The sequence below is a fragment of the Thamnophis elegans genome, chromosome 17, assembly GCF_009769535.1.
Source record: "Thamnophis elegans isolate rThaEle1 chromosome 17, rThaEle1.pri, whole genome shotgun sequence".
NCBI lineage: Eukaryota > Metazoa > Chordata > Lepidosauria > Squamata > Colubridae > Thamnophis > Thamnophis elegans.
Genome location: NC_045557.1, coordinates 3,623,570 through 3,648,302, shown reverse-complemented (window position 1 = coordinate 3,648,302; position 24,733 = coordinate 3,623,570). Strand labels below are relative to the sequence as shown.

General features: G+C 48.6%; 2 protein-coding genes across 2 annotated transcripts in view; one reads left to right on the top strand and one right to left on the bottom strand.

Annotated features, from left to right (window-relative positions):
• CELF3 (CUGBP Elav-like family member 3) overlaps window positions 1-2,107 on the top strand; it is a 30,430-nt gene extending 28,323 nt beyond the window's left edge. Inside the window, exons 7-8 of the mRNA XM_032234260.1 lie at window positions 1,704-1,784; window positions 1,996-2,107. Of these exons, the coding sequence (XP_032090151.1) occupies window positions 1,704-1,784; window positions 1,996-2,107 (193 nt within the window). The remainder of the gene's footprint in view (window positions 1-1,703; window positions 1,785-1,995) is intronic.
• Window positions 2,108-2,814: 707 nt separating this feature from the next.
• The window catches only part of UBAP2L (ubiquitin associated protein 2 like), a 38,690-nt gene continuing 16,771 nt past the window's right edge, over window positions 2,815-24,733 (bottom strand). Inside the window, 26 exon segments of the mRNA XM_032233936.1 lie at window positions 2,815-3,022; window positions 4,514-4,635; window positions 4,638-4,676; window positions 4,679-4,709; window positions 5,260-5,327; window positions 6,363-6,468; window positions 6,590-6,771; window positions 6,774-6,806; window positions 7,767-7,821; window positions 7,823-7,849; window positions 9,008-9,061; window positions 10,628-10,669; window positions 10,671-10,715; window positions 11,891-12,088; window positions 12,262-12,334; window positions 13,574-13,676; window positions 13,679-13,750; window positions 14,807-14,861; window positions 15,789-15,952; window positions 15,955-15,977; window positions 17,163-17,335; window positions 20,025-20,290; window positions 21,448-21,676; window positions 21,988-22,159; window positions 23,078-23,163; window positions 23,269-23,321. Of these exon segments, the coding sequence (XP_032089827.1) occupies window positions 2,825-3,022; window positions 4,514-4,635; window positions 4,638-4,676; window positions 4,679-4,709; window positions 5,260-5,327; window positions 6,363-6,468; window positions 6,590-6,771; window positions 6,774-6,806; window positions 7,767-7,821; window positions 7,823-7,849; window positions 9,008-9,061; window positions 10,628-10,669; window positions 10,671-10,715; window positions 11,891-12,088; window positions 12,262-12,334; window positions 13,574-13,676; window positions 13,679-13,750; window positions 14,807-14,861; window positions 15,789-15,952; window positions 15,955-15,977; window positions 17,163-17,335; window positions 20,025-20,290; window positions 21,448-21,676; window positions 21,988-22,159; window positions 23,078-23,163; window positions 23,269-23,321 (2,669 nt within the window). The 3' untranslated portion in view covers window positions 2,815-2,824.

The following is a 24,733-nucleotide window of genomic DNA, read 5'->3' as shown; positions in this document are numbered from 1 at the left end:
CTGTAGCCCAGGGGTGTGTGCACGCATGTGTTGGGGATGGGTCTGGCCCCAGCCTACCTCGCAAGGTGGTTGTGAAGGTTAAAGGGAGGAATGACATCCATATCTTTTTATAGACACTCACACATACTCACCCGAATACACACACACACACACACAGATATACACATACACGCATATACACAAATGTATACACTTACACATACACATGTACAAAAATACATACACACATATTTATACAGACACATATACACACACACATATACACACATGTATACACATGTACAGAAATACATACACATATTTATACACAGACACATATACATACTACATACATATACATACACACAGATACACTTATACACATACACGCATATACACACATGTATACACTTACACACTTATGTACAGAAATACATACACACATATTTATACAGACACGTATACACACACATATACACATACACACATATACACACATGTATACACATGTACAGAAACACACACACACATATTTATACACAGACACGTATACACACATACAACAGACATATACACTTACACACACACAGACGTGTACAGAAATATATATATACGTCACACACACATATTTGGGGAAGGAGGGAATCCAAGAGGTGCTGCTTCAGCCTCCCAGGCCTTGGAGGGCCCCGTTTATGGACGGGGCCACAGCCCCCCCTCCCCGACCCCTCCTGGGGCAGGGGATGATGGGGTCGGTGGTCCACCCCCCGCCCCGGAAACCGGTGAGGCCGCTGCCCACTGCAGGCGCTCGGAGGGCTTCCGGGGCGGGGGAGCGGGAGCAGGGGCCGCCCCAGGGCCCGACCGTCCGAGGGACCCCCAGATCTCACCTCCGGAAGCCGAAAAAGCCTCGGAAAAGGTCGAAAACGCTCATCCCGCCGAGCGGCCGTAAGCGACGCCGCTCTCCCCAAGCGCAGCAGCGCTCGCTTCCGCCACCCCGTCGCGAAAGGCGCCTCTGTGCCGTCAAGCGACGCCGCCCTTTCACAACCTCGTCGCGCCCGGCCCATCACGTCACTCCCGAAGCGACGTTACTCCATCTTGGGAGAGACTTCAACTCCCAGAATCCCCGACAGGGAAGCTAAAGCGAAGGCGGCGAAGCAAAGGGGCGGAGGAATTCTGGGAGTTGAAGTCTGGGCCTGTACAAATCGCTAATCCCAGATTAGCTCTAGAATTGTCTGTGATGAAATTATATTTTTAAATCCCCTTTCCCCCTCATTCATGGCTAGTCTCCAAGGTAAAGCCTCTGTTAAGACTTGGTTTCAGTTGTCAGTCAATACAATATTCCGAATTTGGCTGAGATCTGTCATTTAAGATCCATCTATCGTATTTTCTCCTCTTGAGTTCTTGCCAAATAAAATACTGGAAATAAACTGTTGCCCTCATTCCCATTTGTTAAAGGAACTTCTTAAAATAATATTTTTATGAGAACTTCTAAAAAAAACACCATTATTTGTTCAATATTTTAGTTCCAATCTTTGCGAATTACAGATATTCTTGTCTATTGGAATCCCTCTTTTTTTAAAAAAAACTTATTTTCAAGGAGAACTTCTGCAAAAACCAGTATTATTTGCAACGGGAGCCCTTTAAAAAAGAGAAATAAACTGTTTCTTCTCCGTCCAGTTAAATTCCCATTTAAAAGTGGCGATTTTCTCTTTGCTTTCCCCTTTCAGGGATGTTGAATTGTTCAAACCGTACAGCAAATATTGTCTTCTTTATCATATCCATCACAAGGTTGCCAAAAGTTCTGCCAGGTTATGTTTAAAATTTAATTTAACTTCCAAAGGGTCTGTTTGGTTTCTAATTTTCTCCCCTCCCAGAAAGCCCCAATTGATCTCTTTTGTTGCCAAACACAATTCCCCGCCAAACCTTGGAGGCAGTCCTCGACATACGACCAAATGGGAGCCAACCGTCCCCGTGCATGTCGCGACGGTTGTAAAATCATGTAACTTGACTCGCTTTTAGGTTTCCTGCGGTGGTCCTTAAGTGCGAATTGAGGGCACGCAACCTTGGAGAACTTTCATCATATTTAAACGCCCCTTTTCCAAGCATTGTGACACGTTCAAACGGTCGCTAGTTCGAGGAAGACATGAATGGATGTTTGTTTCAAGATCCAGAAAAAAAAAGGGGGGGGGGAGAGAAAAGAAAAACCAAGGTGCGTCCAGAAAAACAGAATGGGGTTTTCATTTTATATACAAGACACATTTATCCATTAAATTTAGAACACAGTACAAAAAAAACCACTTCAACTAATTAACTTACAGATCAATTACTGCTCTTATTCCTAATAATAAAGGAGGGGAGGGCATTGGGGGAGGGAGGGGGAAAGAGGGAGGGGATTCCAGGTAATTGCCTCCTTTGGATTCATTGGGCAGTAATTCATATTTTTTGTGGGGTGGGGGGAGAGGGGGGGCGGTGGGCAAGGCTCGGGCGGGGCGAAGAGTCAAGGAGTAGAAAACAAAACAGAAAATAAAAGGAAAAGGGAAGAAAGGCCCCTAAAACGCGAACGGCTCTCTGAATTAATGCGGGGAAGGGAGGAGGGAAAAAAAAGAGAAGGAGAAAAGAGAAAAAGAAAAGATATAAATTCTATATTACATACGATAAAAGGGAAGGGGAGGGGGGGGGAATGAAAGGAAGAAGGGAAGGAGGGAGGATCGTACGGTCGAGGTCGCCGCACGGCATCTCCCAAGGCTTTTTTTGGGGGGGCCGTTGTGCCGAGGGGGGGAGGGAGGCTCTCTCCCGTGTGGTGGAGGGAGGGGCAGAGGGGGGGTGTTTTTCTCGTTCTTTTTTTTTTTTATGGGTCTCGGTCGTGGTCCTTCTGCCGGTCTCTCGGTTGAAGTGTCACTCTGCTGCTGCTGCTGCCGCCGTGGAGGAGGAGAAGAAGAAGGGGGGGGGGGTCAGTTGGCGCCCCATTGTAGCTGTTGTAGGCCGACTTGTTAGCCTGTGATTTCTGCGGGATGGAACTGCCTTGGCTGCGCTGGCCGGTGCTGCTCTGCAGAGGGGGGAGGGAGAAAAGGGGTTGAGGGTCGGTCAACAGCACCACCCCACCCCTTCACGCCCCGGAGTTGACTTGAGCCCCAAATGCCCCAGAATCGAGCAACGGAATTGAGGGGGGGGGGGAATATATATTGGAAAATGTATTGGTTAAATTCTTGCATCGCCTGTCACTATTCTGGGAGTCTTGCAGCCGCATGGAGAGAGGATATGAAAGGATGGGAACGTTAAGACATGTGTTTTTTTCTAGTGTTTTGTAGTGTTTATATAGTTTGAGGGTTGATTTTTTTTTTTAATATTTAAGCTTCCCAGAGTTAACCCTGGGTAAGACGTTTGGCCAATAAATTTGACAGACAGATAAGAGATGATAAGACAAGTATTTAGATGATAGGTGAGTAGGTAGGTAGATAAGTGGGAAGGAAGGAAGGAAGGAAGGAAGGAAGGAAGGAAGGAAGGAAGGAAGGAGGAAGTAGGGATGATAAATGTGTAGGTAGGTGGTAGATAATACCTATATATAGATAGACAGACAGAGATAGAAATAGAGAGTAGATAGATAGATAGATAGATAGATAGATAGATAGATAGATAGATAGATAGATAAGATGATAGATGGATGGATGATAGGAGATATAGATTAGATAGATAGTAGATATATGGAGACAAATAAATGATAGATAAGATACATAAAAGAGATGTTTGAGATAAGAGATAGATGATAGACAGAGATGCAAGATAGATAGATAGATAGATAGATAGATAGATAGATAGATAGATAGATAGATAGATATAGATAGATAAGATGATATAGATGGATGTGATAGGTAGATAGATATGGTAGATATAGATATGATATCGAGGGAGGTATAGGGAAAAGGAAAGGAAGGAAGGAGAAGGAAGGAAATGACAAGGATAGGAAGAAAGGGAAGAGGTAAGTATGTAAGGAAAACATGATAGATGGAGAGAGAGAGAGGGATGGATGGATGGATGGTTGGTAGATGGATAGAGAGATGGATGGATGGGAGCAAAAGGGAAGGGAAAGAAGAAAGGAAGGTTATGTAAGTAAGGAAAAGATAGGATGGATGGATGGATGGATGATAGATCGATAGATATGAGAGAGGCAGAGATATAGATATAGACAGACAGACAGACAGACAGATTATAGATAGATGGATTGATGATAGGTAGATAGATATGGTAGATATAGATGATAGATAGAAATATGATTATAGATGACAGATAGAAAGATGATAGATAGAAATATGATATAGATAAAAATGATATAGATGATACAGATAGACAGACAGATAGATATATAGAAAGAGACAGACAGATAGATAGCTTAGACTGGTAGATGGATTAACATGCATAGATGAGAAATATATAGGCAGGCAGGCAGACACAGAGAGAGGCAGATTATGGAAAGTTCTGGGTTCAAGGGTGAGAGCCAGCAAGGACTCCAAATCCATCTCAGGTGCACCTTCCGACTTACCTGCCCATCTTGCTGCAAATGGTGATGCAAGATTTGGGAGTGAGGTTGTTGGTGGGGGGTCAGGATGTGCATGAAGGGAGCCGGGGGGTAGGCCGCGGCCGTGGCAGGGTTGATGGGGCCCCGCTGCCCAGCGCCGACGGCAAGTTGAAGGAGGCCGCTGGCGTCCAGTGTGAAATCCCTGCTTCTCAAAGGACTGCTGCGGAGGGAAGGAAACGGGAGGTCGGCTCATACACTCTCTCATGCCAAAATTGGCAACTTTTGAGACTCGCGGACTTCAACTCCCAGAATTCCCCAGCCCACAGTCGCCCACATGGCTTAAGGAGGAACTGGAACTCACCGTCAGCCGGTGATTGGCCCAAAATCATCCAGCCAACTTTCACTTCTGAGGCAGGACTAGAACTCCCCGTGTCCAGGTAATTTGCCCAAAGTCCCTGAGCCGACTTTCATGCCTAAGGTGGACTAGAACTCCCCATCTCCTAGTGATTGGCTCAAAGTCCCCCAGCTGACTTTCATGCCTAAGGTGGGACTAGAACTCACGTCTCCTAGTGATTGGCTCAAAGTCCCCCAGCTGACTTTCTGCCTAAGGTGGGACTAGAACTCACTGTCTCCTGGTGATTGGCTCAAAGTCCGCCAGCTAAATTCCAAGCTTAAGGCAGGACTAGAACTCCCCCATCTCTGGGTGATTGTAATCTTTTTATCCCTTGCCTCCCAGGGATAAATACCCTTTTTTTTCCCCCGACTACCACCTGTGTTTTAGAATAAACAGACCCAGAGATATCAGGCACTCCTGTGTTACTGGATGTTACAGAAACTCCTGGAGAAGAAGGAAAAAGGGGGTGGGGGAAGCAGAGCAGAATTAGCAATTAATTATCAATCGGTTAGAATTAGCATCTAAAAGTGGGTTAGAAACTTATGTAACCAATACGAATTGTCTGTAAATCTTGAATTCTTAGGCAGAATAGAAAAGAATAGAACAGAACAGAACAGAGAAGAGATAATAGAATAGAACATAGAAAAGAGAAAAGAATAGAATTCTTTATGGCCAAGTGTGATTGGACACACAAGCAATTTGTCTTTGGTGCAGATGCTCTCCGTGCACAAAAATAAAAATAAAATAGAATACATTCATCAAGAAGCATAAGAAACAACACTTAGGGATAGTCATAGGTTACTAATAAGCCATCAAAATTATACTAGGAAACAAACAAAACAATATAAATTGAAAAATACAAGCAACATGGTTATGGCAGCAGATTCGGATAGTGAGGAGGTTGGGGAGGAACCTGGGCGTCTGGGGGAGGCTCTGATGAAGGCTCTGTGTCGGAGGCAGAAGGGGGCCAGAGCCGTATGCCAGTTATCAGCTGCCTTCGGAGTCAGACATCAGGGAGGCAGAAGAACAGCTGGAGCCTGTTCCCAGTGTGTGGAAGCGCAGAGTTGCCAGACAAGGGAACAGCTAAAGAACAGGGGTCGACTTGGGAGTAAAGCCACAGGTGGACGGTGAATGGCCCCTCCCAGAGATAAAAGAGGAGTGAGGGGAGTGGAGTTTGCAGGAGACCATTAATTCAATTCATTGGGGTTCGGGACTCTCCGAGACTCCTGGCCAAGTTCTGCAGAGATTGGCCTGGCAGCTCTCCAAGCCTGATAAGGTCTGTGACCATAAATCCTCCCTTGAAAGACTTTGCTGGATGGGAATGAGCAGAATTCACGGGAAAATTAATAAAAAGGTTTTTTTTGTCGGGAGCCTGCTTCAGGCTCTCGGGAAGCCTCAGTCAGAACAGGTTCTGCTCCTCCCCACTCCATGCAAATCAAAGCCCTCCCCCCACTCCCATGCCCATTCAAATCTCCTTACCCGTGCTGTATCCGTGGGACCCATAACCACTGGCTTGCTGAAATGGGGCGGCCGAGGCATTCACGCTGACATTGACGCTGTGCTGTTTGGAAGAAGTCGGGGCGACCTGGGGAAAGAGGAGGAGAATGAGCTGGGGAAGGAGGAGAGGGAGGGGGAGAGGCAGGAAAGAGGCTCACCCACCCACCCTCCCATCCCCTTTAATCCCACAGCAGGCTGGCCACACTCACGGGAAAGACAGCGGGCCCGTACTGGAAGGTGCTGGGCAGCCCAGGAACCCCAGTGTAGTAGGGCAGGCTGGTATAACTGTAGCCAGGCGGCAAGGCCGGGTTGAGGAAGGTCTGTTGGGTGGTATGATGCGTTTGGGTCTGGTTCTGTTGAGGCTGGGCCAGCGTGGTCGCCGGCGCGGGGAAGAGGCATCGCCTCGGCCAAATTTCGTGAGATCACCTGGAAGAGAAAAAAAAAGGGGTGTTAAGGACACGTAGGTAAGCGTGATCCTGGTAAATTCGTGCCGTGCGGGCAAGATGGTGGGATGATCCCCGGGCACGGCCAGGGAATAACACCAGCAGCTGGCGGTTCAAACCGCTCCTTTCTTGCTCCAAAATTTTCCCCGCTCCCATGTTTCTGGTCACTCCCAGAGCAAATAAACAAACACACACCCACACTCCGCAAGCAGCCTCTGGATGCAAATAGTCCAGCCCAGCGCTGTGTACACCAAGGCTGCACAGCATGAATCCAGCAGGCAAAGCGAGAGTTCAGGAAGCAAAGGATCCAGTTTTAATTAGGCCAGGACTCAAGTTCAAGTTCCAACGTCAGCACCCAGCACTTCAGGAATTCGGCGTTTGCTCCCGACAAATGCGCCTCCCCACAGCACCTCCTTAAGCCTCATTCCCAGATGTGCCTTACGTTCTTCTCCAGAATAGTCGGGTCAGTCTGCGCTGTTCACAGCCTTCTTTCCACTCTCCGTACTCTTGGATCAGGAGGCGGTGGTCCTTGCTCCTCGCCTGAGCTCTCGGTCTCTCGTGTTCACTGCTTAGCCCTTCATGGTCATCCTGCTCCCCCTTCCTCCAAGCAGGGCCAGTCAGGCCTTTCAGAATTGGGACGGCTTGGAGGAAGGGGAGGGGGGGGCAGGATGATAGAGGGAGGCTAAGCAGTGAACATGAATGACAAAGCTCAGGCGAGGAGCAAGGGCCACCGTCTCCTGGTCCAAGAGCAGGGAGAGTGGGGAGATGGAGAGAACAGCGCAGGCTGACCCGACTCTTCAGGAGAAGAACGCCCCCGCCCTTCTTCACATGGCACAAGGCCCCTGCTCCAAAGACAACGAAGCCGCCAAACCAGGCGAAAGATTTGGTTTGCCATCTGTTTTGCCCCAGAGGAATCTCCCTCCCTTCCGGTCTCGCCGCTTACCAGAATAAGGGTTGCTATTCAAGCTTGCATCTCTTCCGGTCAGAGGGGTGGTTGGGGGTGGGGAACGGGATACTGTAGTAGTCCTGGAAGGAAGGGAGGGAGGAGGAGGAAGAGGAAAGTGAAGTTACACCCCAGGAACGGGAAATTACATTTGGAAGACTTGACAATAACCATTCGTTATTGTATTCAAAGTTACAACGGCACTTAGAAAAGGGACCTAGGACCATTTTTCACTGTTACGGCCGTTTAGCATCCCCAGGTCACGTGATCCAAATTCAGCTGCTTGGCAACTCGTATTTATTACGGTCGCAGCGTTCCCAGGGGCCAAGCGATCCCCTTTGCGACCTTCGGATAAGCAAATTCAAGGGTGAATCCCTTCACAACCGAGGGACGAATTTAACCAGTGCAGGCGATTCCCTTGGGCAACGGCCTGATTGGGGTAGGTTTACAAGGGCGATGCCGGAATATAATTTTAGCCCATTTTATTCTATTTTACATATTTGCGTATTACCCATATTTTTCGGAGTATATCAGACACACCAAGATTTTGAAGAGGTAATTTTTTTAAAAAAAAAGTTTGCACTCTGCAGATGTCCCAAATTCTCTGAACACCTCATTTTTTGGGTGAAAAACGGGGCATGTAGAGAATTTGAGAAGGCTGCAAATTGCTCCCGGGGGCTTTTGGGGGGGAGGGCGCAAAAACAAAGAAAAATGCCTCATTTGTTTGCAAAAACAGGCTTATTTTTTGCCCCGAAAAGGGCACGCATAGCCTTTAGGAGGCTTGTAGTATGTTCCTAGGGACCGGGGAGGGGAGGGGGTGGCAAAAATGAGCAAAAATGGCCCTTTTCTGCCCTCCCCAGCCCCCAGGAGCACTATGTAGGCCTCCCAAACCCTCTACACGTCCATTTTTGTGAAGGGGGTGGGCTTTCGGGAGGCCAAAAATGTTGTATTCAGTGTCTAAGTCGCACCCAGATTTTCACCCTCTTTTTTGGGGGGGAGAGGGGGGGAAGTTGGGTCTTATATTCCAACAAATTGTCGTATTTTATCTTAGAACTGTTGCGTTTTCACCCTATCCTCATTTTAAATTGTTTGTTTGGAAACTTTCAACGGCGGCAAGAGTGTTCGTAAAACGGGGCAAAGGCTCATGTGACCAACGTCTCGCTGAGCAACAGAAATTTTGGGCTCCGTTGTGGCCGTAAGTCTGAGGACTGGCTGTTGGGGAAGGCTGGGTTTTAACTCACCAAGGGGAACCTTGTCTGCAGCATCTGTAAGTCATCGTAGCCGTAAACTTGGGGGCTGCAACAGAAACAGAGTGAATTACAAGTGAGAGAGAGAGGAGGGAGGGAGGGAGAAATCAGGAAATCTCCAAAATGTTTCAAATGAGATTATTATTATTTCTTTCTTTTTTTGGATTCCCTAACTAGGATTTCAAAGAGACAAGATTTAGGGATCTGGATGTCTTTAAGTTACAGCAAGATATTTATATACTGGTCATACGCCTGCCTTAAAAATAAAATTACAATGTGTTGTGCTAACCCTAACCCTATCTAGGAGAGACTTCATCCAAACGTGTAAACTCCACAAATGTACAAGTGGAAAACAAAAAGCCTTTCGATTTTTCCACTCAAGTCGACAACCGAAAGAAGCCTGTGCTGTGCATATGTGACTGTGCACACGTGATCATTTTTTTTGGGATTGTTCCCTGACACGCACAGAATGTCCCTTTTATTTAACCGCGGAGTAGTAACACCGCTTAACTCTAAATAAAATAACATGCTTGGTGTTACGTTGTTTGCAGGTTAAGCAGCAGGATTCTGTAATCAGATCAGGAAACTCGGAGAAAATTTCCTACAGTTTATTCAAGTGGTGTTCTGGCCGAGGCTTCCTGAGAGTCTGAAGCAAACTTTTGGTCTCGAGAAAAAACCCCTTATTGATCTGCTGTGAATTTTGCCCATTCACCCTCCACCAAGGTGTTTCGAGGGAGGATTACAGTCACAGACCTTATCAGGCTTGGAGAGAGCTGCCAGGCCGATCTCTGCAGAACTTGGCCAGGAGCCTCAGAGAGTCACGAATCAATGAAGTCAACTAATGGTCTCCTGCAAGCTCCATTCCCCTTTCGCTTCTCTTTTATTCTCTCTGGGAGGGGCCATTCATCGTCCTCCTGTGGCCTTCCTCCCAAGTCGACCCCTGTTCTTTAGCTGTTCCCTTCGTGTCTGGCAACTCTGTGTATGCGCACACTGGGAACAGGCTCCAGCTGTTCTTCTGCCTCACTGATGTCTGACTCTGAAGGCAGCTGATAACTGCCAGACGGCGGCGGCCCCCTCTCTGCCTCCGACACAGAGCCCTCGTCAGAGCCTCCCCAGACTCCAGGACTGACCCATCTTCCTCCCCAACCTCCTCACTGTCCGAATCTGCAGCCAGCTCTGCTGGCAGGCCACAACAAGTTTGGGGGGGGGGGGAATCATAATATTTTAGGATAAATGTTTATCCTGGACATTTTACTTCCTAAAATCCCCGGGAGAACAGCTACTTTAACTGGCGTCCTTTGTTAACAGCGACAAGACTATCTGATTTAGAGATGGGCTGAAGAATAAACTAGGTTTTTCTCTCCCCAGTGAAAGAGAGGATCCCGCCCTCCTTATTTGCATTTTTTTCCCCTTCTTCTTCTTGCCAATGGGTGTCCGAGACAGTTGTTGTGAGTTCAGGCAGTGTTTGAGGGGCTGCGTCAACCACATCCGGTACTGCTCGGGGTTGTTCTCCCACGCGCTGTCCCTCCTGCTCCTCTACTGGTTTAAGAGTGGAGTAGGATCTACTAGCGTGGGTTCGCTGGTGGGGAGGATGGCCCGGTGGGCCTGACTCACCGGGTAGGCGTGCAGCAGCCCTGGCGCCATGATGTACGGGTTTCGGCAATAATGGTGGCACGCCGGGAGCAGGTTGGGGGAGCCTTTCCTATAAGGATAAGGATGATGGAGGAGGGGGAGGAAAGAGGTGGAAGAGGAAGAAAAAGGAGAGGAAGAAGAAGAGGGGAGGAAAAGGAAGAGGAGAAGAAGAGAGGAGGAAAAGAGGAGGAGGAAAGGGAAAAGGAGAAGGGAGGAAGGAGGAGGAAAAGGAGGAGGAGGAAAAGGAGAGGAAGGAGGAAGAGGAGGAGGAAAAGGAAGAGGAGGAAAAGGAAGAGGGAGAAAAAAGAAGGAGGAGAAAAAGAAGAGAGGAGAAAAAGAGGAGGAGAAATAAAGAGATGGAAATGATGAAGATGGAGAAAAGAGAAGGAAATGATGAATATGACAAGGAGGAAGAAAAGGAAGAGGAGAAGAAGAGAGGAGGAAAACAGAGGAGAAGATGAAGAAGAGAAAAAGGAAGAAGAGGAAAAGAGAGGAGGAAAAGGAAGAGAAGGAGGAGTAGGAGAGGGGAGGAGGAGGAAAAGGAAGGAGGAGGAGAAAAAGAGAGAAGGAGGAAGAGGAGGAGGAAAAAGAATAAGAGGTGGAGAAATAAAGAGGATATGGGGGAAAAGAGAAAGGAGAAGGAAATGATGAAGATGACGAGGAGGAGGAGAAGAGAGAAGGAAAACAGAGAAGACGAAGAAGAGGAAAAGGAAAAGGAGAAGAGTAGAAGGAAAAGGAGGAGGAAAAGGAAGAGGAGGAGAAACAGAGAGAAGGAAGAAAAGGAAGAGGGAGAAAAAGAAGAGAGGAGAAAAAGAAGAAGAGGAGCAGAAATAAAGAGGAGATGGAAATTATGAAGATAGAGGAGAAGAGAAAGGAGAAGGAAACGATGAAGAGGAAAAGGAGGGGGAAGAGAAAAGAGGGTTATAATTTCATCCTGGGGGAAGTGCAGAGGGTGAGTGAGGAAGAGACTCAAGACAGCCCCAACATGATTCAGTTTCGCTATACGGCGGAGTAGAGAGAAATTTCTCCCAGGCTTTACTGGTTCAGCTATCCTAGAATCCCACACAGTCATTTCTTTTTTGACCTGCCCTCCTTCAAAGGACTCCACCCACCTTGAAATCCTCTCCCAATCCAACGGTCATCACCAGATTGTCACACCAACCAACTCAACCCAACCCAACCCAACCCAACCAAATCCCAACTCAACCAACCCAACCCCAACCCAACCCTGGTCCTTGAGGAGGCACCTGACGTCGTGGCTATGGAGTTGCGTGTGGTGGCCGTCACGGTGGAGTTATTACTGAGGCTCAGGCCCAGGCTGCTGACGCTGCTCAGGCTTGAGGGAGCGCTCACCACCGGCGGTGCAGCCGAGACGGTACTGGAGGCGGTGGAGAAAGTGCTTGTAGAAGAGTGGAGCACGGCTTCGCTCTCCATGCTGGTGTGCTACAGAGAGGAGGGGGAAAGACGATGGGGAGAAAGCCACAGGGGGCATGAGGAGGGAGACGGTTCAGAGCCGAGAGGGGGGGTTGTCTTAATATTGAATTATATCCTATTCTATTGAATATTTCTCAGATATTTCTCTCTCCCCCCCCTGGTTCAGGACCCCCCCCACTCACCAAGAGAGTCGAAGTTGACGTGCGACCAGAGGAAGTTGAGGAAGAGAGGCTGTTCTGTTGGGCAGGTAAGGTACTGTGGGAAGAAACAGCAAGGCTGGTAAATCAACATTTTAATCATTTTCCTTCCTTCCTTCCTTTCCCTTCCTTCCTATCTCCTTTCTTCCTTTCCCTTAATTTCCATCTCCTTCCTTCCTTCCTTTCCCTTCATTCCCATCTCCTTCCTTCCTTCCTTCCTTCCTTCCTTCTTTCCTTCCTTCCTTTCCCTTCATTCCCATCTCCTTCCTTCCTTCCTTCCTTCCTTCCTTCCTTCCTTCCTTCCTTCCTTCACAATCATTTAAGTCGGCCCGGTTTTCTCCAACACGGATTCCTCTAGTGAAATCGAACTAAAAGACCCTCGTTTTTCTTAATCCTTCTTGTTGCTCTGCTGCTGTGCTACGATTTGAAGCTGCCTGTCTTCAGAAATGCAGGCATTAAAAAAGTCCTCGATTTACGGCGACCACGGAGTCCAAATTTTCTGTTGTTTTAAGGGAGGCGTCCAAGTTGAGTTTCGCTTCATTGCGTGACCTCCCTTGACACAACTGTTAAGCGAAACTGCCAGCCGCTGTTAAAAAAGTTAGTCCAGGGCTCGGCAAGCTTTAAAACACTCAAAAGAGCCACAAAGATCCTAACCCGTCGTTCAATTCTGGAGCCGAGCGGAAATCCGGTTCCCCCCACCATAGAGTCTCCTCCTAGCAGGGCATCCTTTTTCCTCTGCCAGCAGAGGGATGAAAGAATACAGGAAGCCCTCGACTTACAACCACAATGTGGAGTCCCAACATTTATGTGGCTAAGTGAGACACGGGTGGAAGTGAGTTTTGCCCCCCCCCGCCTTACGACCTTCATTGCCACGATTGGTTAAGCAAATCACAAGTTTAGTTGTGAAGTCGATCGGGCTTCATCGTTGACTTAGCCGGACAGAAGGTTGGGGAAAAAAGGGAAATCACGTAACGCCGGGACGCTGCAACTGTCGTAAATACGAGTCAAGGGGGGGGTATCTGCTGTAAAGTTTACTCTTTCCAAGCGAGCTTTGTAGGGGTTTTGGGGGGGGCTTCGATAGCTGTAAGATTTTGGGCCCAGAAGCCGCAAAGATAAAAATAAGAATAATCGATAAGGGTTTCGCTTAGGACAGGCAGAGGAAAAAGGACGCCATGCTAGGAGGAGACTCTATGGTGGTGGTGGGGGAACCGGAACTGTAAGCTCGAGGCACGGAAGGTGAAGAGTTTGGGGGAAGGGGGGTTCGCTGGCAGCGGCCCTCCCAATCTCTCACTGGTACCTGCTGTGTTGCGTGGCGGCTGTATTCGAGAGCTCCTCGGCGTGATTCAGGCTGCTCAGCACCGAGGAATGCTGGGTGGCTGTGGTCAACAGGGAGGCGGCGATACGGCGTCGCTCAGAGGGGCGGTGATGCTGGGGGCCGAAGGGGAGTCGGATTTGACAGCAGACCCGGCGGAACCTGGGGGGGAGGGGAGGGGGGGGAGGTCAAAGAGGCAAGAGAGAGGCAGAGGGCGTAAGCAGCCAATAGGGTTTTGCAATGGCAGAATGGGAAATGTTCTATTGCTGGTGTGATTCTGCTGGGGACGGGCTCTTAAAAGTGACCATGTTAGGCCACCGTCTGTGGCTTTAAGAGGCGAGGAATTCCTGCGGGATTCTGGGAGTTGAAGTCCACGCCTCTTAAAATGGCCGAGGTGGAGAAACACCTAGGTGGTCTTCTGATGGCAAACGAATGGAACACATGCCAGAGGTGGCAACGCTGGGCTTTGCGGGCATCGGAATGGGGCGGGGGGCTTTTTCATACCCTTCTTGGGCCATTTTCAGGCTGTGTTTTCAGGGTGTTTTCCAGGCCGTTTTTCAAGCTGGTTTTGGCCCGAAAAACAGCCTGAAAATGTCCCCCCAAAAAAACAGCAAAAAAAAAGGAGGCATGTGCACACCCAGCCAGCTGGTCTTCCAAGGTTTCTGGCACTGTGGCATGGACACATTCACACGCATGCATGTATGTTCCCCTTTTGGGCACTGGGAAAGTTTGCCATCGCTGACCTAGGTAGCGTTCTAGGGCTTCCCGAAAGAACAGGAGGCTGAGAGTCCTGATAAAACCCCTTTTGTTCAACGAATGTGAATCCCTCTCCGCCTTCGGCCAAGGCTAGGCAAACAGTCTCTCAAAGGAGTACGTATCGCCACAGACCTCATCTAGCTTGGAAAGCTGCCAATATTTTCCCAGATGAGGTGCTGGGCAAGGAAAGACTCTGGGCAGAGAGTCTCGGAGATTGACGGGCAGATCTTCGCACCCCTGAAACGAATCTTAACGGCCGGACGAAGGAATCGTTTCCTGCAAGAGCCCCCTCCCCCTTTCGCTCCTCTTTTATATGTCCTCTGGGAGGGGCCATTCACCCTTGGCTTTCCTCCCAAGTCTCGACCCTGATTTCTCAGCTATTCTTTTCTTCGGGCGGTTCTGCGTCAGTCAGAAGACCGCCTGCTCTCCCCCTCACATGCCCAAGCGAGGCAGGGGCCTTACCTTCAGTTGTCTGGGTGGTTTGCAACTGCGTCGGTGCCACCGAGCTGAAGCCATTCTAGAGGAAAGGAACAAGATATATACATTTTTCTCCCGCCGTTGCGATTTCACAGGTAACTTAAAAGCGGGGAACATGATCTAATACTCTTTCCTCCCGTTTTCCCCACAACAACCTTGCAAGGTGGCTTGGGCTGAGAGAGGGGAACTGATTGGAAGGCTCCCATCTGGCTTCCACGCCTAAGGCGGGACTAGAACTCTCCGTCTCCTATTGATTGGGCCAAACTCATCCAACCGGCTTTCATGCCTAAGGCGGGACTAGAACTCTCCGTCTCCTATTGATTGGCCCAAACCCATCCAACCGGCTTTCATGCCTAAGGCGGGACTAGAACTCTCCGTCTCCTATTGATTGGCCCAAACCCATCCAACCGGCTTTCATGCCTAAGGCGGGACTAGAACTCTCCGTCTCCTATTGATTGGCCCAAACCCGTCCAACCGGCTTTCATGTTTAAGGTGGGACTAGAACTCTCCGTCTCCTATTGATTGGCCCAAACCCGTCCAACCGGCTTTCATGTTTAAGGCGGGACTAGAACTCTCCGTCTCCTATTGATTGGCCCAAACCCGTCCAACCGGCTGTCATGCCTAAGGCGGGACCAGAACTCTCCGTCTCCTATTGATTGGCCCAAACTCATCCAACTGGCTTTCATGCCTAAGGCGGGACTAGAACTCCCATTCTCCTGGTGATTGGCCCAAACTCACCCAGCTGGCTTTCATGCCTAAGGTGGTACTAGAATTCTCCCTCTTTGGTGATTGGCCCAAACTCACTCAGCCGGCTTTCACGTCTAAGGCAGAACTAGAACTCAGCATCGCCTGGTTTCGAGCGAGACCAACCCCTTAACCACTACACCACCTGCCTCGCTCTGGAATCCTCCCCTCTTAGGGACAAGCTTTTGTGGGCCCCCGAGGGCGCCCAGGAGATCCAGCCTACCTTGGCCTGGCTTAAGTCTTTTTGGGGCGAGGACGAGATGGAGTTGGGGTACCGCCGGGTCTGAGTGGATCTCTGCTCGTACAGTGGTCCCTGAGCACTGTTCTGGGAGGTATACGTTGCGGTGGGCATGGTGCCACTCGGGAAGGCCGGATCCTGGCTCTTGTGGAGGAAATCGTGGGCAGAGACTCGCTAGGAAGGGAGAACGAGAGAAGAAACGCAACGTAAGTGGATGAGACCAGAAGGGAAGAGAACCATGTCTCCCTAGATCGCCAACCTTTCGGACCTCAGGGACCACTAAATTCATAATTTTAAACCCTGCGGATCCACTCATATGATCTGCCTAATGACCGGCTGGGTGGGCGTGGCTAGGTGGTCCTGTGACTGGGTGGGCGGTGGCCAACTCAATGTCGTTCACATCGAGGGGCGCCTTGCCGGCCTCTACTTGCCACTCCTCGCCTGCCCCCCCCCCGGGCTCTTTAGGGCCCCAACAGGATTCAATTGCTGGAGCTGAGCAGCCTCCAGGAGAAAGAGTTGGCAAAATGGCTCAGTTCACGTTGGATCTGGCCGAGGAGGAGGAGGAGGCTCAGCAGAAGCACCTCCCTGAGGACTAGGAGCATAGGCTTTCCAAGCAGAGGGAAGACCTGCGGGCGTGCGAGGCCAGGTACCGGGCTGAGATGAGTCAGCCGGTTCCAGGCCTTGATGCAGTCCCACTGGAACGAGGCCCTCCGGCTCTTCACCCCCAGCGGGGCTTCCCTCCAGCCTTCGCCCAACGCCCCCCACCGGGAGGCCGAAGCAGACCCCAAGATGGAATTTCTGCCCCCTTCCGACTCCCACAAAAAGACCTCGAAGGGGGGAGACTCTCTGCAGCAACACAAGCGTTCATTGCACGTATCCAGCCCAGGGGCCGTACTTTGAGGACCCCCTGATTGAGTGAAATATAAAAAATGCTAATAATTTTTCTACGGACCACCAAAATCTTCTCACGGACCACCAGTGGGTGACCGCTGGGCTATATAACTAACCCAGAAAGGTAAGAGGACTTGGGAGTGCTAGGAGTGATCAACGCTATTGGGCGGATGGCAAATTTCACATCTGCTGAAGCAGATGTTCCTCTGTTGGTTCTATTTACTTTTTGATTTTTCCCTTTTTTTAATTCTTTTGAGGTTTAATTTTCTTTTGGATTCTTTCCATTTTTTTGGGGGGGGGGGGGGTTTCTGCATTTTGTACTTTGATCTTGTTTCGAATACAATTAAAAATATATTTAAAGAGGAGGGGAGTGTTTCTCATCTGCACCTGGACCTCGATCCTACCTAACCGATACCTACAGCGCCGCTGAGCCCCCCCCCTCGTTGTGAGCGGTTTGGGGGTGTTCACCTGGCGGTGCTCGTGTAGAGGCTGTTGGGAGGCTGGCTGGCCGTGGTGCTTGGAGCAGGGGGGGCTTCGTACTCGGAGAGGACGGGCTCCGAACCAAACTGCAAGGCCCCGAATTGCAAGTTGAGCCCCGAAATGTCCGCCGAACCGGGCATCTCCACTGCCAGAGCTGGAATCTGAAGGACGAGACGGTTTGATTGGAGACGGAAGCGCTTGGCTTTTCGGGGTTTTTGGCTGCTGAGGTTGGTTTGTGGTTCTAGGACTGGCTAGCGGATATTATTGTGCCCCCCAAAAAAGTTGAGGTTTGTATCTTATTATTCTATCTATCCTATCCTACCTATTCTATTCTATTTCTGCTATTCTGTCCTATCCTATCCCTATTTTATTTCTCCTATTCTATCCCTCCTATTTTATTTCTCCTATTCTGTTCTATTAATTTCTCCTATTCTAAAGAGCTGTTGCCCCCATCTCGAATGGTATGACTGTTGTGTTTTTTTTTAAACTATGCGTTGTTATGTTTCGTTTTTTTAATTTTTTGTCTGTACCCCCCTTCGCTGATTTAAATTGTGAGCCGCCCTGAGTCCCCCTCGGGGGAAAAGGGCGGCATATAAATATAATAAAATCCTAAAACCTAATCCTATTCTCTTTTTCCTATTCTATCCTATCCTATCCTATCCCTATTTTATTTCTCCTATTCTATTCTATCCTATTTCTCATATTCTATTCATTTCTCCTATTATATTCTATTCTATCCTATCCCTCCTATTCTATTCATTTCTCCTATTCTATTTCTCCTATTCTATTCATTTCTCCTATTCTATTTCTCCTATTCTATTCATTTCTCCTATTCTATTTCTCCTATTCTATTCATTTCTCCTATTCTATTCTATTTCTCCTATTCTATTCATTTCTCCTATTCTATTCTATTCTATCCCTCCTATTCTATCCTATCCTATCCCTCCTATTTTATTTCTCCTATTCTATTCTATTTCTCCTATTCTATTCATTTCTCCTATTCTATTCTATTTCTCCTATTCTATTCTATCCCTCCTATTCTATTCCTCCAATTCTATCCTATCCCTCCTATTTTATTTCTCCTATTCTATTCATTTCTCCTATTCTATTCTATTCTGTCCTATCCCTCCTATTCTATTCTATTCTATTTCTCCTATTCTATCCTATCCCTCCTGTTTTATTTCTCCTACTCTGTTCTATTCATTTCTCCTATTCTATTCTATCCCTCCTATTCTATTCTATCCTATCCCTCCTATTTTATTTCTCCTATTCTATTTCTCCTATTCTATTCTATTCTGTCCTATCCCTCCTATTCTATTCTATCCCATTTCTCCTATTCTATCCTATCCCTCCTATATTATTTCTCCTACTGTTCTATTCATTTCTCCTATTCTATTCTATCTATCCTATTCTATTCTTTCTAGTCTATCTCTGTGATCTCTCTTATCAGTGTATCATCTATCAATTATCTATCCTCTCTCTCTTATCACTATCTATATTATATCTCTCTTTTCACTATCTCTTTCATCTGTCAGTCTGTCTATCCCATCTCTCTCTTAAATTATCTTAATAAATACAACAGGGTCTAAACCAGTGGTGAAATTCATGGCTTGGTGGGTGTGGCAGGGGAAGGATACTCCAAAATCTCCACTCCCTCCCCACTCTAGGACCAGCCAGAGGTGGCATTTGCCCGGTTCTCCCAACTACTCAAAAATTTCCGCTACTGGTTCTCCAGAACCTATCAGAACCTGCTGGATTTCACCCTTGGTCTCAACTTTCTAAATGCTGCAGAATTTGGCACCAAAGTTACAGGCTTGTTCAGGCATCACGAGCAGCTGGCCAGCTATGCAGCTGCAACAGCGAATTCGCCCACGAGCCTGGCGTTTTCTGTGGCATGCGCTGTCCCCCCTTTAAGGCTACGTCCGAGCCCAAAAGGGTCTACTGGCATGCAGCTGACCTCAGCCGGATTCGATCCAAACCACACTTGCTGGGAAACATTCCTCAATCGAGCCGTTTCGCCTTTGCCAAGACGAGAGCTCGATTTAAAAGGGATTTAAATTCATGGCACCGTTTTCCTGATTTCCCCCATTCGGCTGGGTGAAAAGTTGTCAGCCGTAAAAGGACTGCGGGGGCCAAGCATGGGCTGTGGCCCTTGGATTTCAGGGAGGGGCCCCTTAGCCTAGAGAACAACTCGACAACTTTTTCTCAACAACTCAATAACTTTTTAAGATGTGTGGGCTTGGCTAACTTAGGGGAATCCACTAGCGGCATCCTAGCTAGCCAGCTTGAGTCCAGGATTTCGGGCCCCATGTCATCCCAACTCCCCCAAAAGGGGGACAACAGATCCAATTTGAAAGAGGTCCCTTCCTCCCCAATCTTCTCTCTCTCTCTCTTCTTTCTCTCTCTCCTCTCTCTATCTTCTCTCTCTTCCTCTTCTCCTTCTTCTTTCTCTCTCTCCCTCTTCTCTCTCTTCTTTCTCTTTCTCTCCTCTATCTTCTCTCTCTCCTCTCTCTCTCCTCTCTTCTCTCTCTTTCTCTTCTCCTTTTCTCTCTCCCTCTTCTCTCTCTCTCTCTTCTTTCTCTCTCTCTCTTCTTTCTCTCTCTCTCTTCTCTCTCCTCTCTCTATCTTCTCTCTCTTCTCTCTTTCTCTTCTCCTTCTCTCTCTCCCTCCCTCTTCTCTCTCTTCTTTCTCTCTCTCCTCTCTATCTTCTCTCTCTTCTCTCTCTTTCTCTTCTCCTTCTCCTTCTCTCTCTCTCTCCCTCTTCTCTCTCTCTCTCTCTCTCTTCTTTCTCTCTCTTCTCTCTCCTCTCTCTCTCTCTCTCTCTCTTCTCCTTCTCCTTCTCTCTCTCACCTTTGATGTCAAGGAGGCCTTCTTTTTCTGTTGTTTTAATTTCTGCTGGGCCGGCTGAGGGCTGGAGGAATCCGGTGACATCTGGGAGACTGGGTTAGTTTTGGTGGCGAGTGGGGAGGACGGAGGCGGCGGAGCCGAAACGGAGGAGGCCGTCGCCGCCGGCTGCTTTTCCTGGAGGAACGCTTCCATCATGGCAGAGGTGGGGGAAAAGGCCTGCCGTTTGGTGAAGGGACTGTGCGCCGCCGGTTCTGAGGAGTTCTTTAGGTCTGCGGGAGAGAGAGAGAAAGTTGGCACGGGGGGCTCCCCCTTTGCAGGGGGAGACGAAGAAAACGAAGAGGTTCCTTGGGCAAAACATTTGTGTGTGTGGGGGGGGTGTCCACACGTGCTCTGGAGCAGTTCCCGAGGAACTTGTTGCAAAACCCCTTTCTCCCTTGCTTCTGTCATCCTTGGACCACACAGGCGAATTAATTCTACTTTATTTGTAAGGTTACTTTGCCCGAGAGTGCAAATCTCCCGCCGTCTCTTTGGCAGTCTGAGGAACTAGGGAAGGTTCCCCTCCCTGCCTTTTGCTCTACCCGTTAGGCAGCTGAGGGCTCAGCAGCCTCTTATCTAATGGTTCCCTAGGCAGCGCTGTCTGGGGAAGGCTCGGACGAGGGCTCTGTGTCGGAGGTAGAGTTGGGGGGGCAGGGCCGTCTGACGGTTATCAGCTGCCTTCGGAGTCAGACATCAGTGGGGCAGAAGAACAGCTGGAGCCTGTTCCCAGTGTGCGTATGCACAGTGGCCAGACGAAGGGAGCAGCTAAAGAACAGGGGTCGACTTGGGAGGAAGGCCACAGGTGGACGGTGAATGGCCCCTCCCAGAGGAAATAAAAGGGGAGCGAAAGGGGAGTGGAGTTTGCAGGAGATCATTAGTTCGCTTCATTGGTTCAGGACTCTCCGAGACTCCTGGCCAAGTTCTGCAGAGATCGGCCTGGCAGCTCTCCAAGCCAGATAAGGTCTGTGACCGTAAATCCTCCCTCGAAAGACTTCGCTGGAGGTGAATGAGCAGAATTCACAGCAAATTAATAAAAGGGGTTTTTTTTGTCGGGAGCAGGAGTTTGCTTCAGGCTCTTGGACAGAATAAGCATTTCTTCTTTATCTCCTTAGCCAATTCATCCCATAGATGAGTTAATTCTACTTTATCGTAAGGTTAAACTTTACCAGAAGCTTCTCTGAAGGCTGAAAGGATAGTTCTCCCGCCACATTTTTTTACAGGGTTCGTTGTGAGCTTTTTTTTTGCTCTGCCTGTTATGCAGCTGAGGGCTCAGCTGTCTCTTATCCGATGGTTCCCTAGGCAGTGTTTCCCACTTGTCTCCTAAGCCCTTCCCGCATCTCATTACAGCTCCTCTCGTCCGCCCCCGTCCCTCCCAGCTGGGACATCTTACCATACTGCACAAGGGAGGAAGATTGGCTCGTGCTGCCGATCTCCCACGAGGAGGCCGCGTTGCTGCTTCCGGAGGGCTGGGGATGTTGGGCAGCCAGCTGGGCCAGGGCCTGGGCGGTCTTGAACTGCTCCAGGAACTGAGAGCCGGTCGTGGTGGTGGTGGCGGCGGCGGCACTGCTGCTGCTCTTCCCCTCCCCCACTTCGCTGAAGCCCTTTGCCAGCATGCCGACCTGGAGCGGGGAGAAGGACGCACGGCCACAAATCAATGCGGGTTCTCAAAATAAAATTTCTCAACTCAAAAGACGCCATTCTTTCCAAGAAACCAAATCAAAAATAACGTACTTTTCGGCGTATAAATGCACTCCCCCCCCCCCCAAAAGAGGCTGAAAATTTGGGTGCGTCTTATACTCTGAATATAGCCCCACCCACCCTTCGGCCTCCACGCGTCCTCTTCCTGGCTGCAGAGATTTTTTGAAAAATGATTTTAATTGGGAAGGCCGGTTCAGGAAACCGAAATGGGACACGCGGGCCGTTTCCTTACCATGCCGTGGTGGGAGAAAGTGTTGGCCGAAGCAGACTGAGAGACGGTACTTTGCTTCGAATTGCTGAAGACCAGGGGCTGGTTGAGAGCCGGCGCTTGGGAGGAATCCAAGTTGGGAGATTCGTTCTCCAGAGAGGAAGGTGTCTTCCCTAAGAGCACTGCAAGGTCGATTCTAGATGAGGAGAACACCAGGAGTCACTCCTTGAAGTGGAGGCGGGGGGGTGGGTGGGTTATATAAATCGACCGACCGATTGATCAAATATATATATAAATATGGCTCTGTGTGTTTGTGTGTGTCTGTTCTGTTAAGATACATCCTGTTGTGCCTTAAAATGCCTTCTACTGTATTGCTGTAAATTGGTTTCTATTGTACCGCTGTAAAATGCCTTCTACTGTACAACTGTAAAATGCCTTCTATTGTACAACTGTAAAATGCCTTCTACTGTACCGCTGTAAAATGCCTTCTACTGTACCGCTGTAAAATGCCTTCTACTGTACTGCTGTAAAATGGCTTCTACTGTACCGCTGTAAAATGGCTTCTACTGTACAGCGCTATTACCTAGTTGGGTCATGAAATGTCTGCAAGAAAACCACCAAGCACACAGAGCACCCAGGGGCCCACAGTCTTCCTCCTCCACTCTGCATACCCCACTCCCTTCCAGCACTGATGATGTTACCCAGTTGGGTCACGAAACGTCTGCAAGAAAACCACCCAGCTCAGAGAGCACCAGGGACCCCACATTCTCTTCCTCCTCCTCCTCTCCACAAGCCTTACTCGGTCTAACACTGATGTTACCTTAGTTTGGTCATGAACTTTCTGTCAGAAAACTACTCAAGCTCAAGAGAGCTCGAAGGATCCTGCAATCCTCCTCCTCTCCACAAACCCCACTCCTTTTTCAGCACGGACGATATTACCTAGTTGATATCAACTAGGATACCGTATCATAGTTGATATGAAAGGTGTGGCAAGAAAGCAGCCAAGCTCGGAGAGGGAGAAAGAGAGAGACACACACAGAATGAGAGAGAAAGAGATAGACAGAGACACACAGAGAGAGGGGGGAGACCGAGAGAGAGAGACAAAAGGAATCACCTCTGTCCAGCTGTGATGGTCACATTTTCCACAGGCAGCGGCACTGTGGAGACATTGGAGGCAGTGAAGATCTTCGTTTCTGAAAGCTGGAGGAGAGAGAGAGAGAGAGAGAGAGAGAATGCAATGAAACCTGCCCAGGTTCGGTCAGCAGAAAGTCAGAAAAAGGAATTGGGGAGGGAGGGTTTACCTACATCTTCATTCCAGTCCTCAGTCCCCCACTCCTCCGTTGCTGTCCTCCAGGCACCTGCCAAGGAAGAGCCAGAGATCAAAGGTGAGGGGTGGGGGTGGGGGTGAGCCTGTTTCAACACCGCTTACAAAACAGAGGAGGAGAAGGAGGGAATTGTCAAAGAGCAATGCAAAGAGCTAAGCAGGTGGCAATCCTTGCTCAGACAGACAGAAGCTGGGGGGGGGGGGGGAGGCAGAGAAGGCGGGGGCACAGCAGCTCAACATACAATCCCCCCTCACCCAAGCCACCACCAAAGCAAAGAGGCTGGACCCTGGGACCCCCACGGGAGAGATGAACTTCAGGGGTTTTGCCCTGACATGTAACTCTGCAAAGACTGAATAATCCCCAAGATTAAACTAGGTCTAATCATCAAGATCTAATCCCCAGGATCTAACTATTCCCGAGTCTAAGATAGATCTAATCAAGATCTAATCATCTGCAAATCTAAGATAGGTCTAATCATCAAGATCTAATCCCCAGGATCTAACTATTCCCGAGTCTAAGATAGATCTAATCAAGATCTAATCATCAAGATCTAATTATCTGCAAGTCTAAGCTAGGTCTAATCATCAAGATCTAACCATTCCCAGATCTATGCTAGATCTAATCAAGATCTAACCTTCCCCAATCTAACTTAGATCTAACCATTCCCAAGTCCATACTAGATCTAATCATCTAGATCTAACCATCCCCCAATCTAAGTTAGATCTGATCAAGATGTAACCATTCCCAAATCTACGCTAGATCTAATCATCTAGATCCAACCTAAGTTAGATCTAGTCATCAAGATCTAACCATTCCCGAGTCTATGCTAGATCTAATCAAAATCTAAGCATCCCCAATCCAAATTGGATCTAGTCATGAAGATCTAACCATTCCCAAATCTACGCTAGATCTAATAATCTAAATCTAATCAAGATCTAACCCTCCCCAAATCTAAGCTAGGTCTAGTTATCAAAAACCAAACCATCCCCAGTTAGATCTAGTCATCAAGATGTAACCATCTTCGATTCTAAGGTAGATCCAACCACCTAGATTTTAACCATTAGCATCTAACTATCCCCCAACTCTAAGCCAGCTTCCAACTCCGATGGCTTCCCAAGTCTTCTGGAATTATCTTTCTTTCTCATTTCTCCCGTGACAGGATGATTAGGGGCAGCAGGGCAGGGACACCTCTGTCATTGGACACAGATTCTAAGCTTAAGGATAAAAAAAAATGGTGCAGGGTATTGGGATTGTGGCATGCATATATATGGAAAAATTAGTCGTCCTTCTCTTCCTGCGAGGAATACGTGTTAAGACTGGTACACCAAATGAAACTGGCTTGGCCGTCTCCCCCTAAACAGGACGGTGGCCAAAACACACAAACACCTCCAGTTAGTGACGGCCGGTGTTTAAGTACTTTGGACTGAAAAGAGCACGGAAACCGC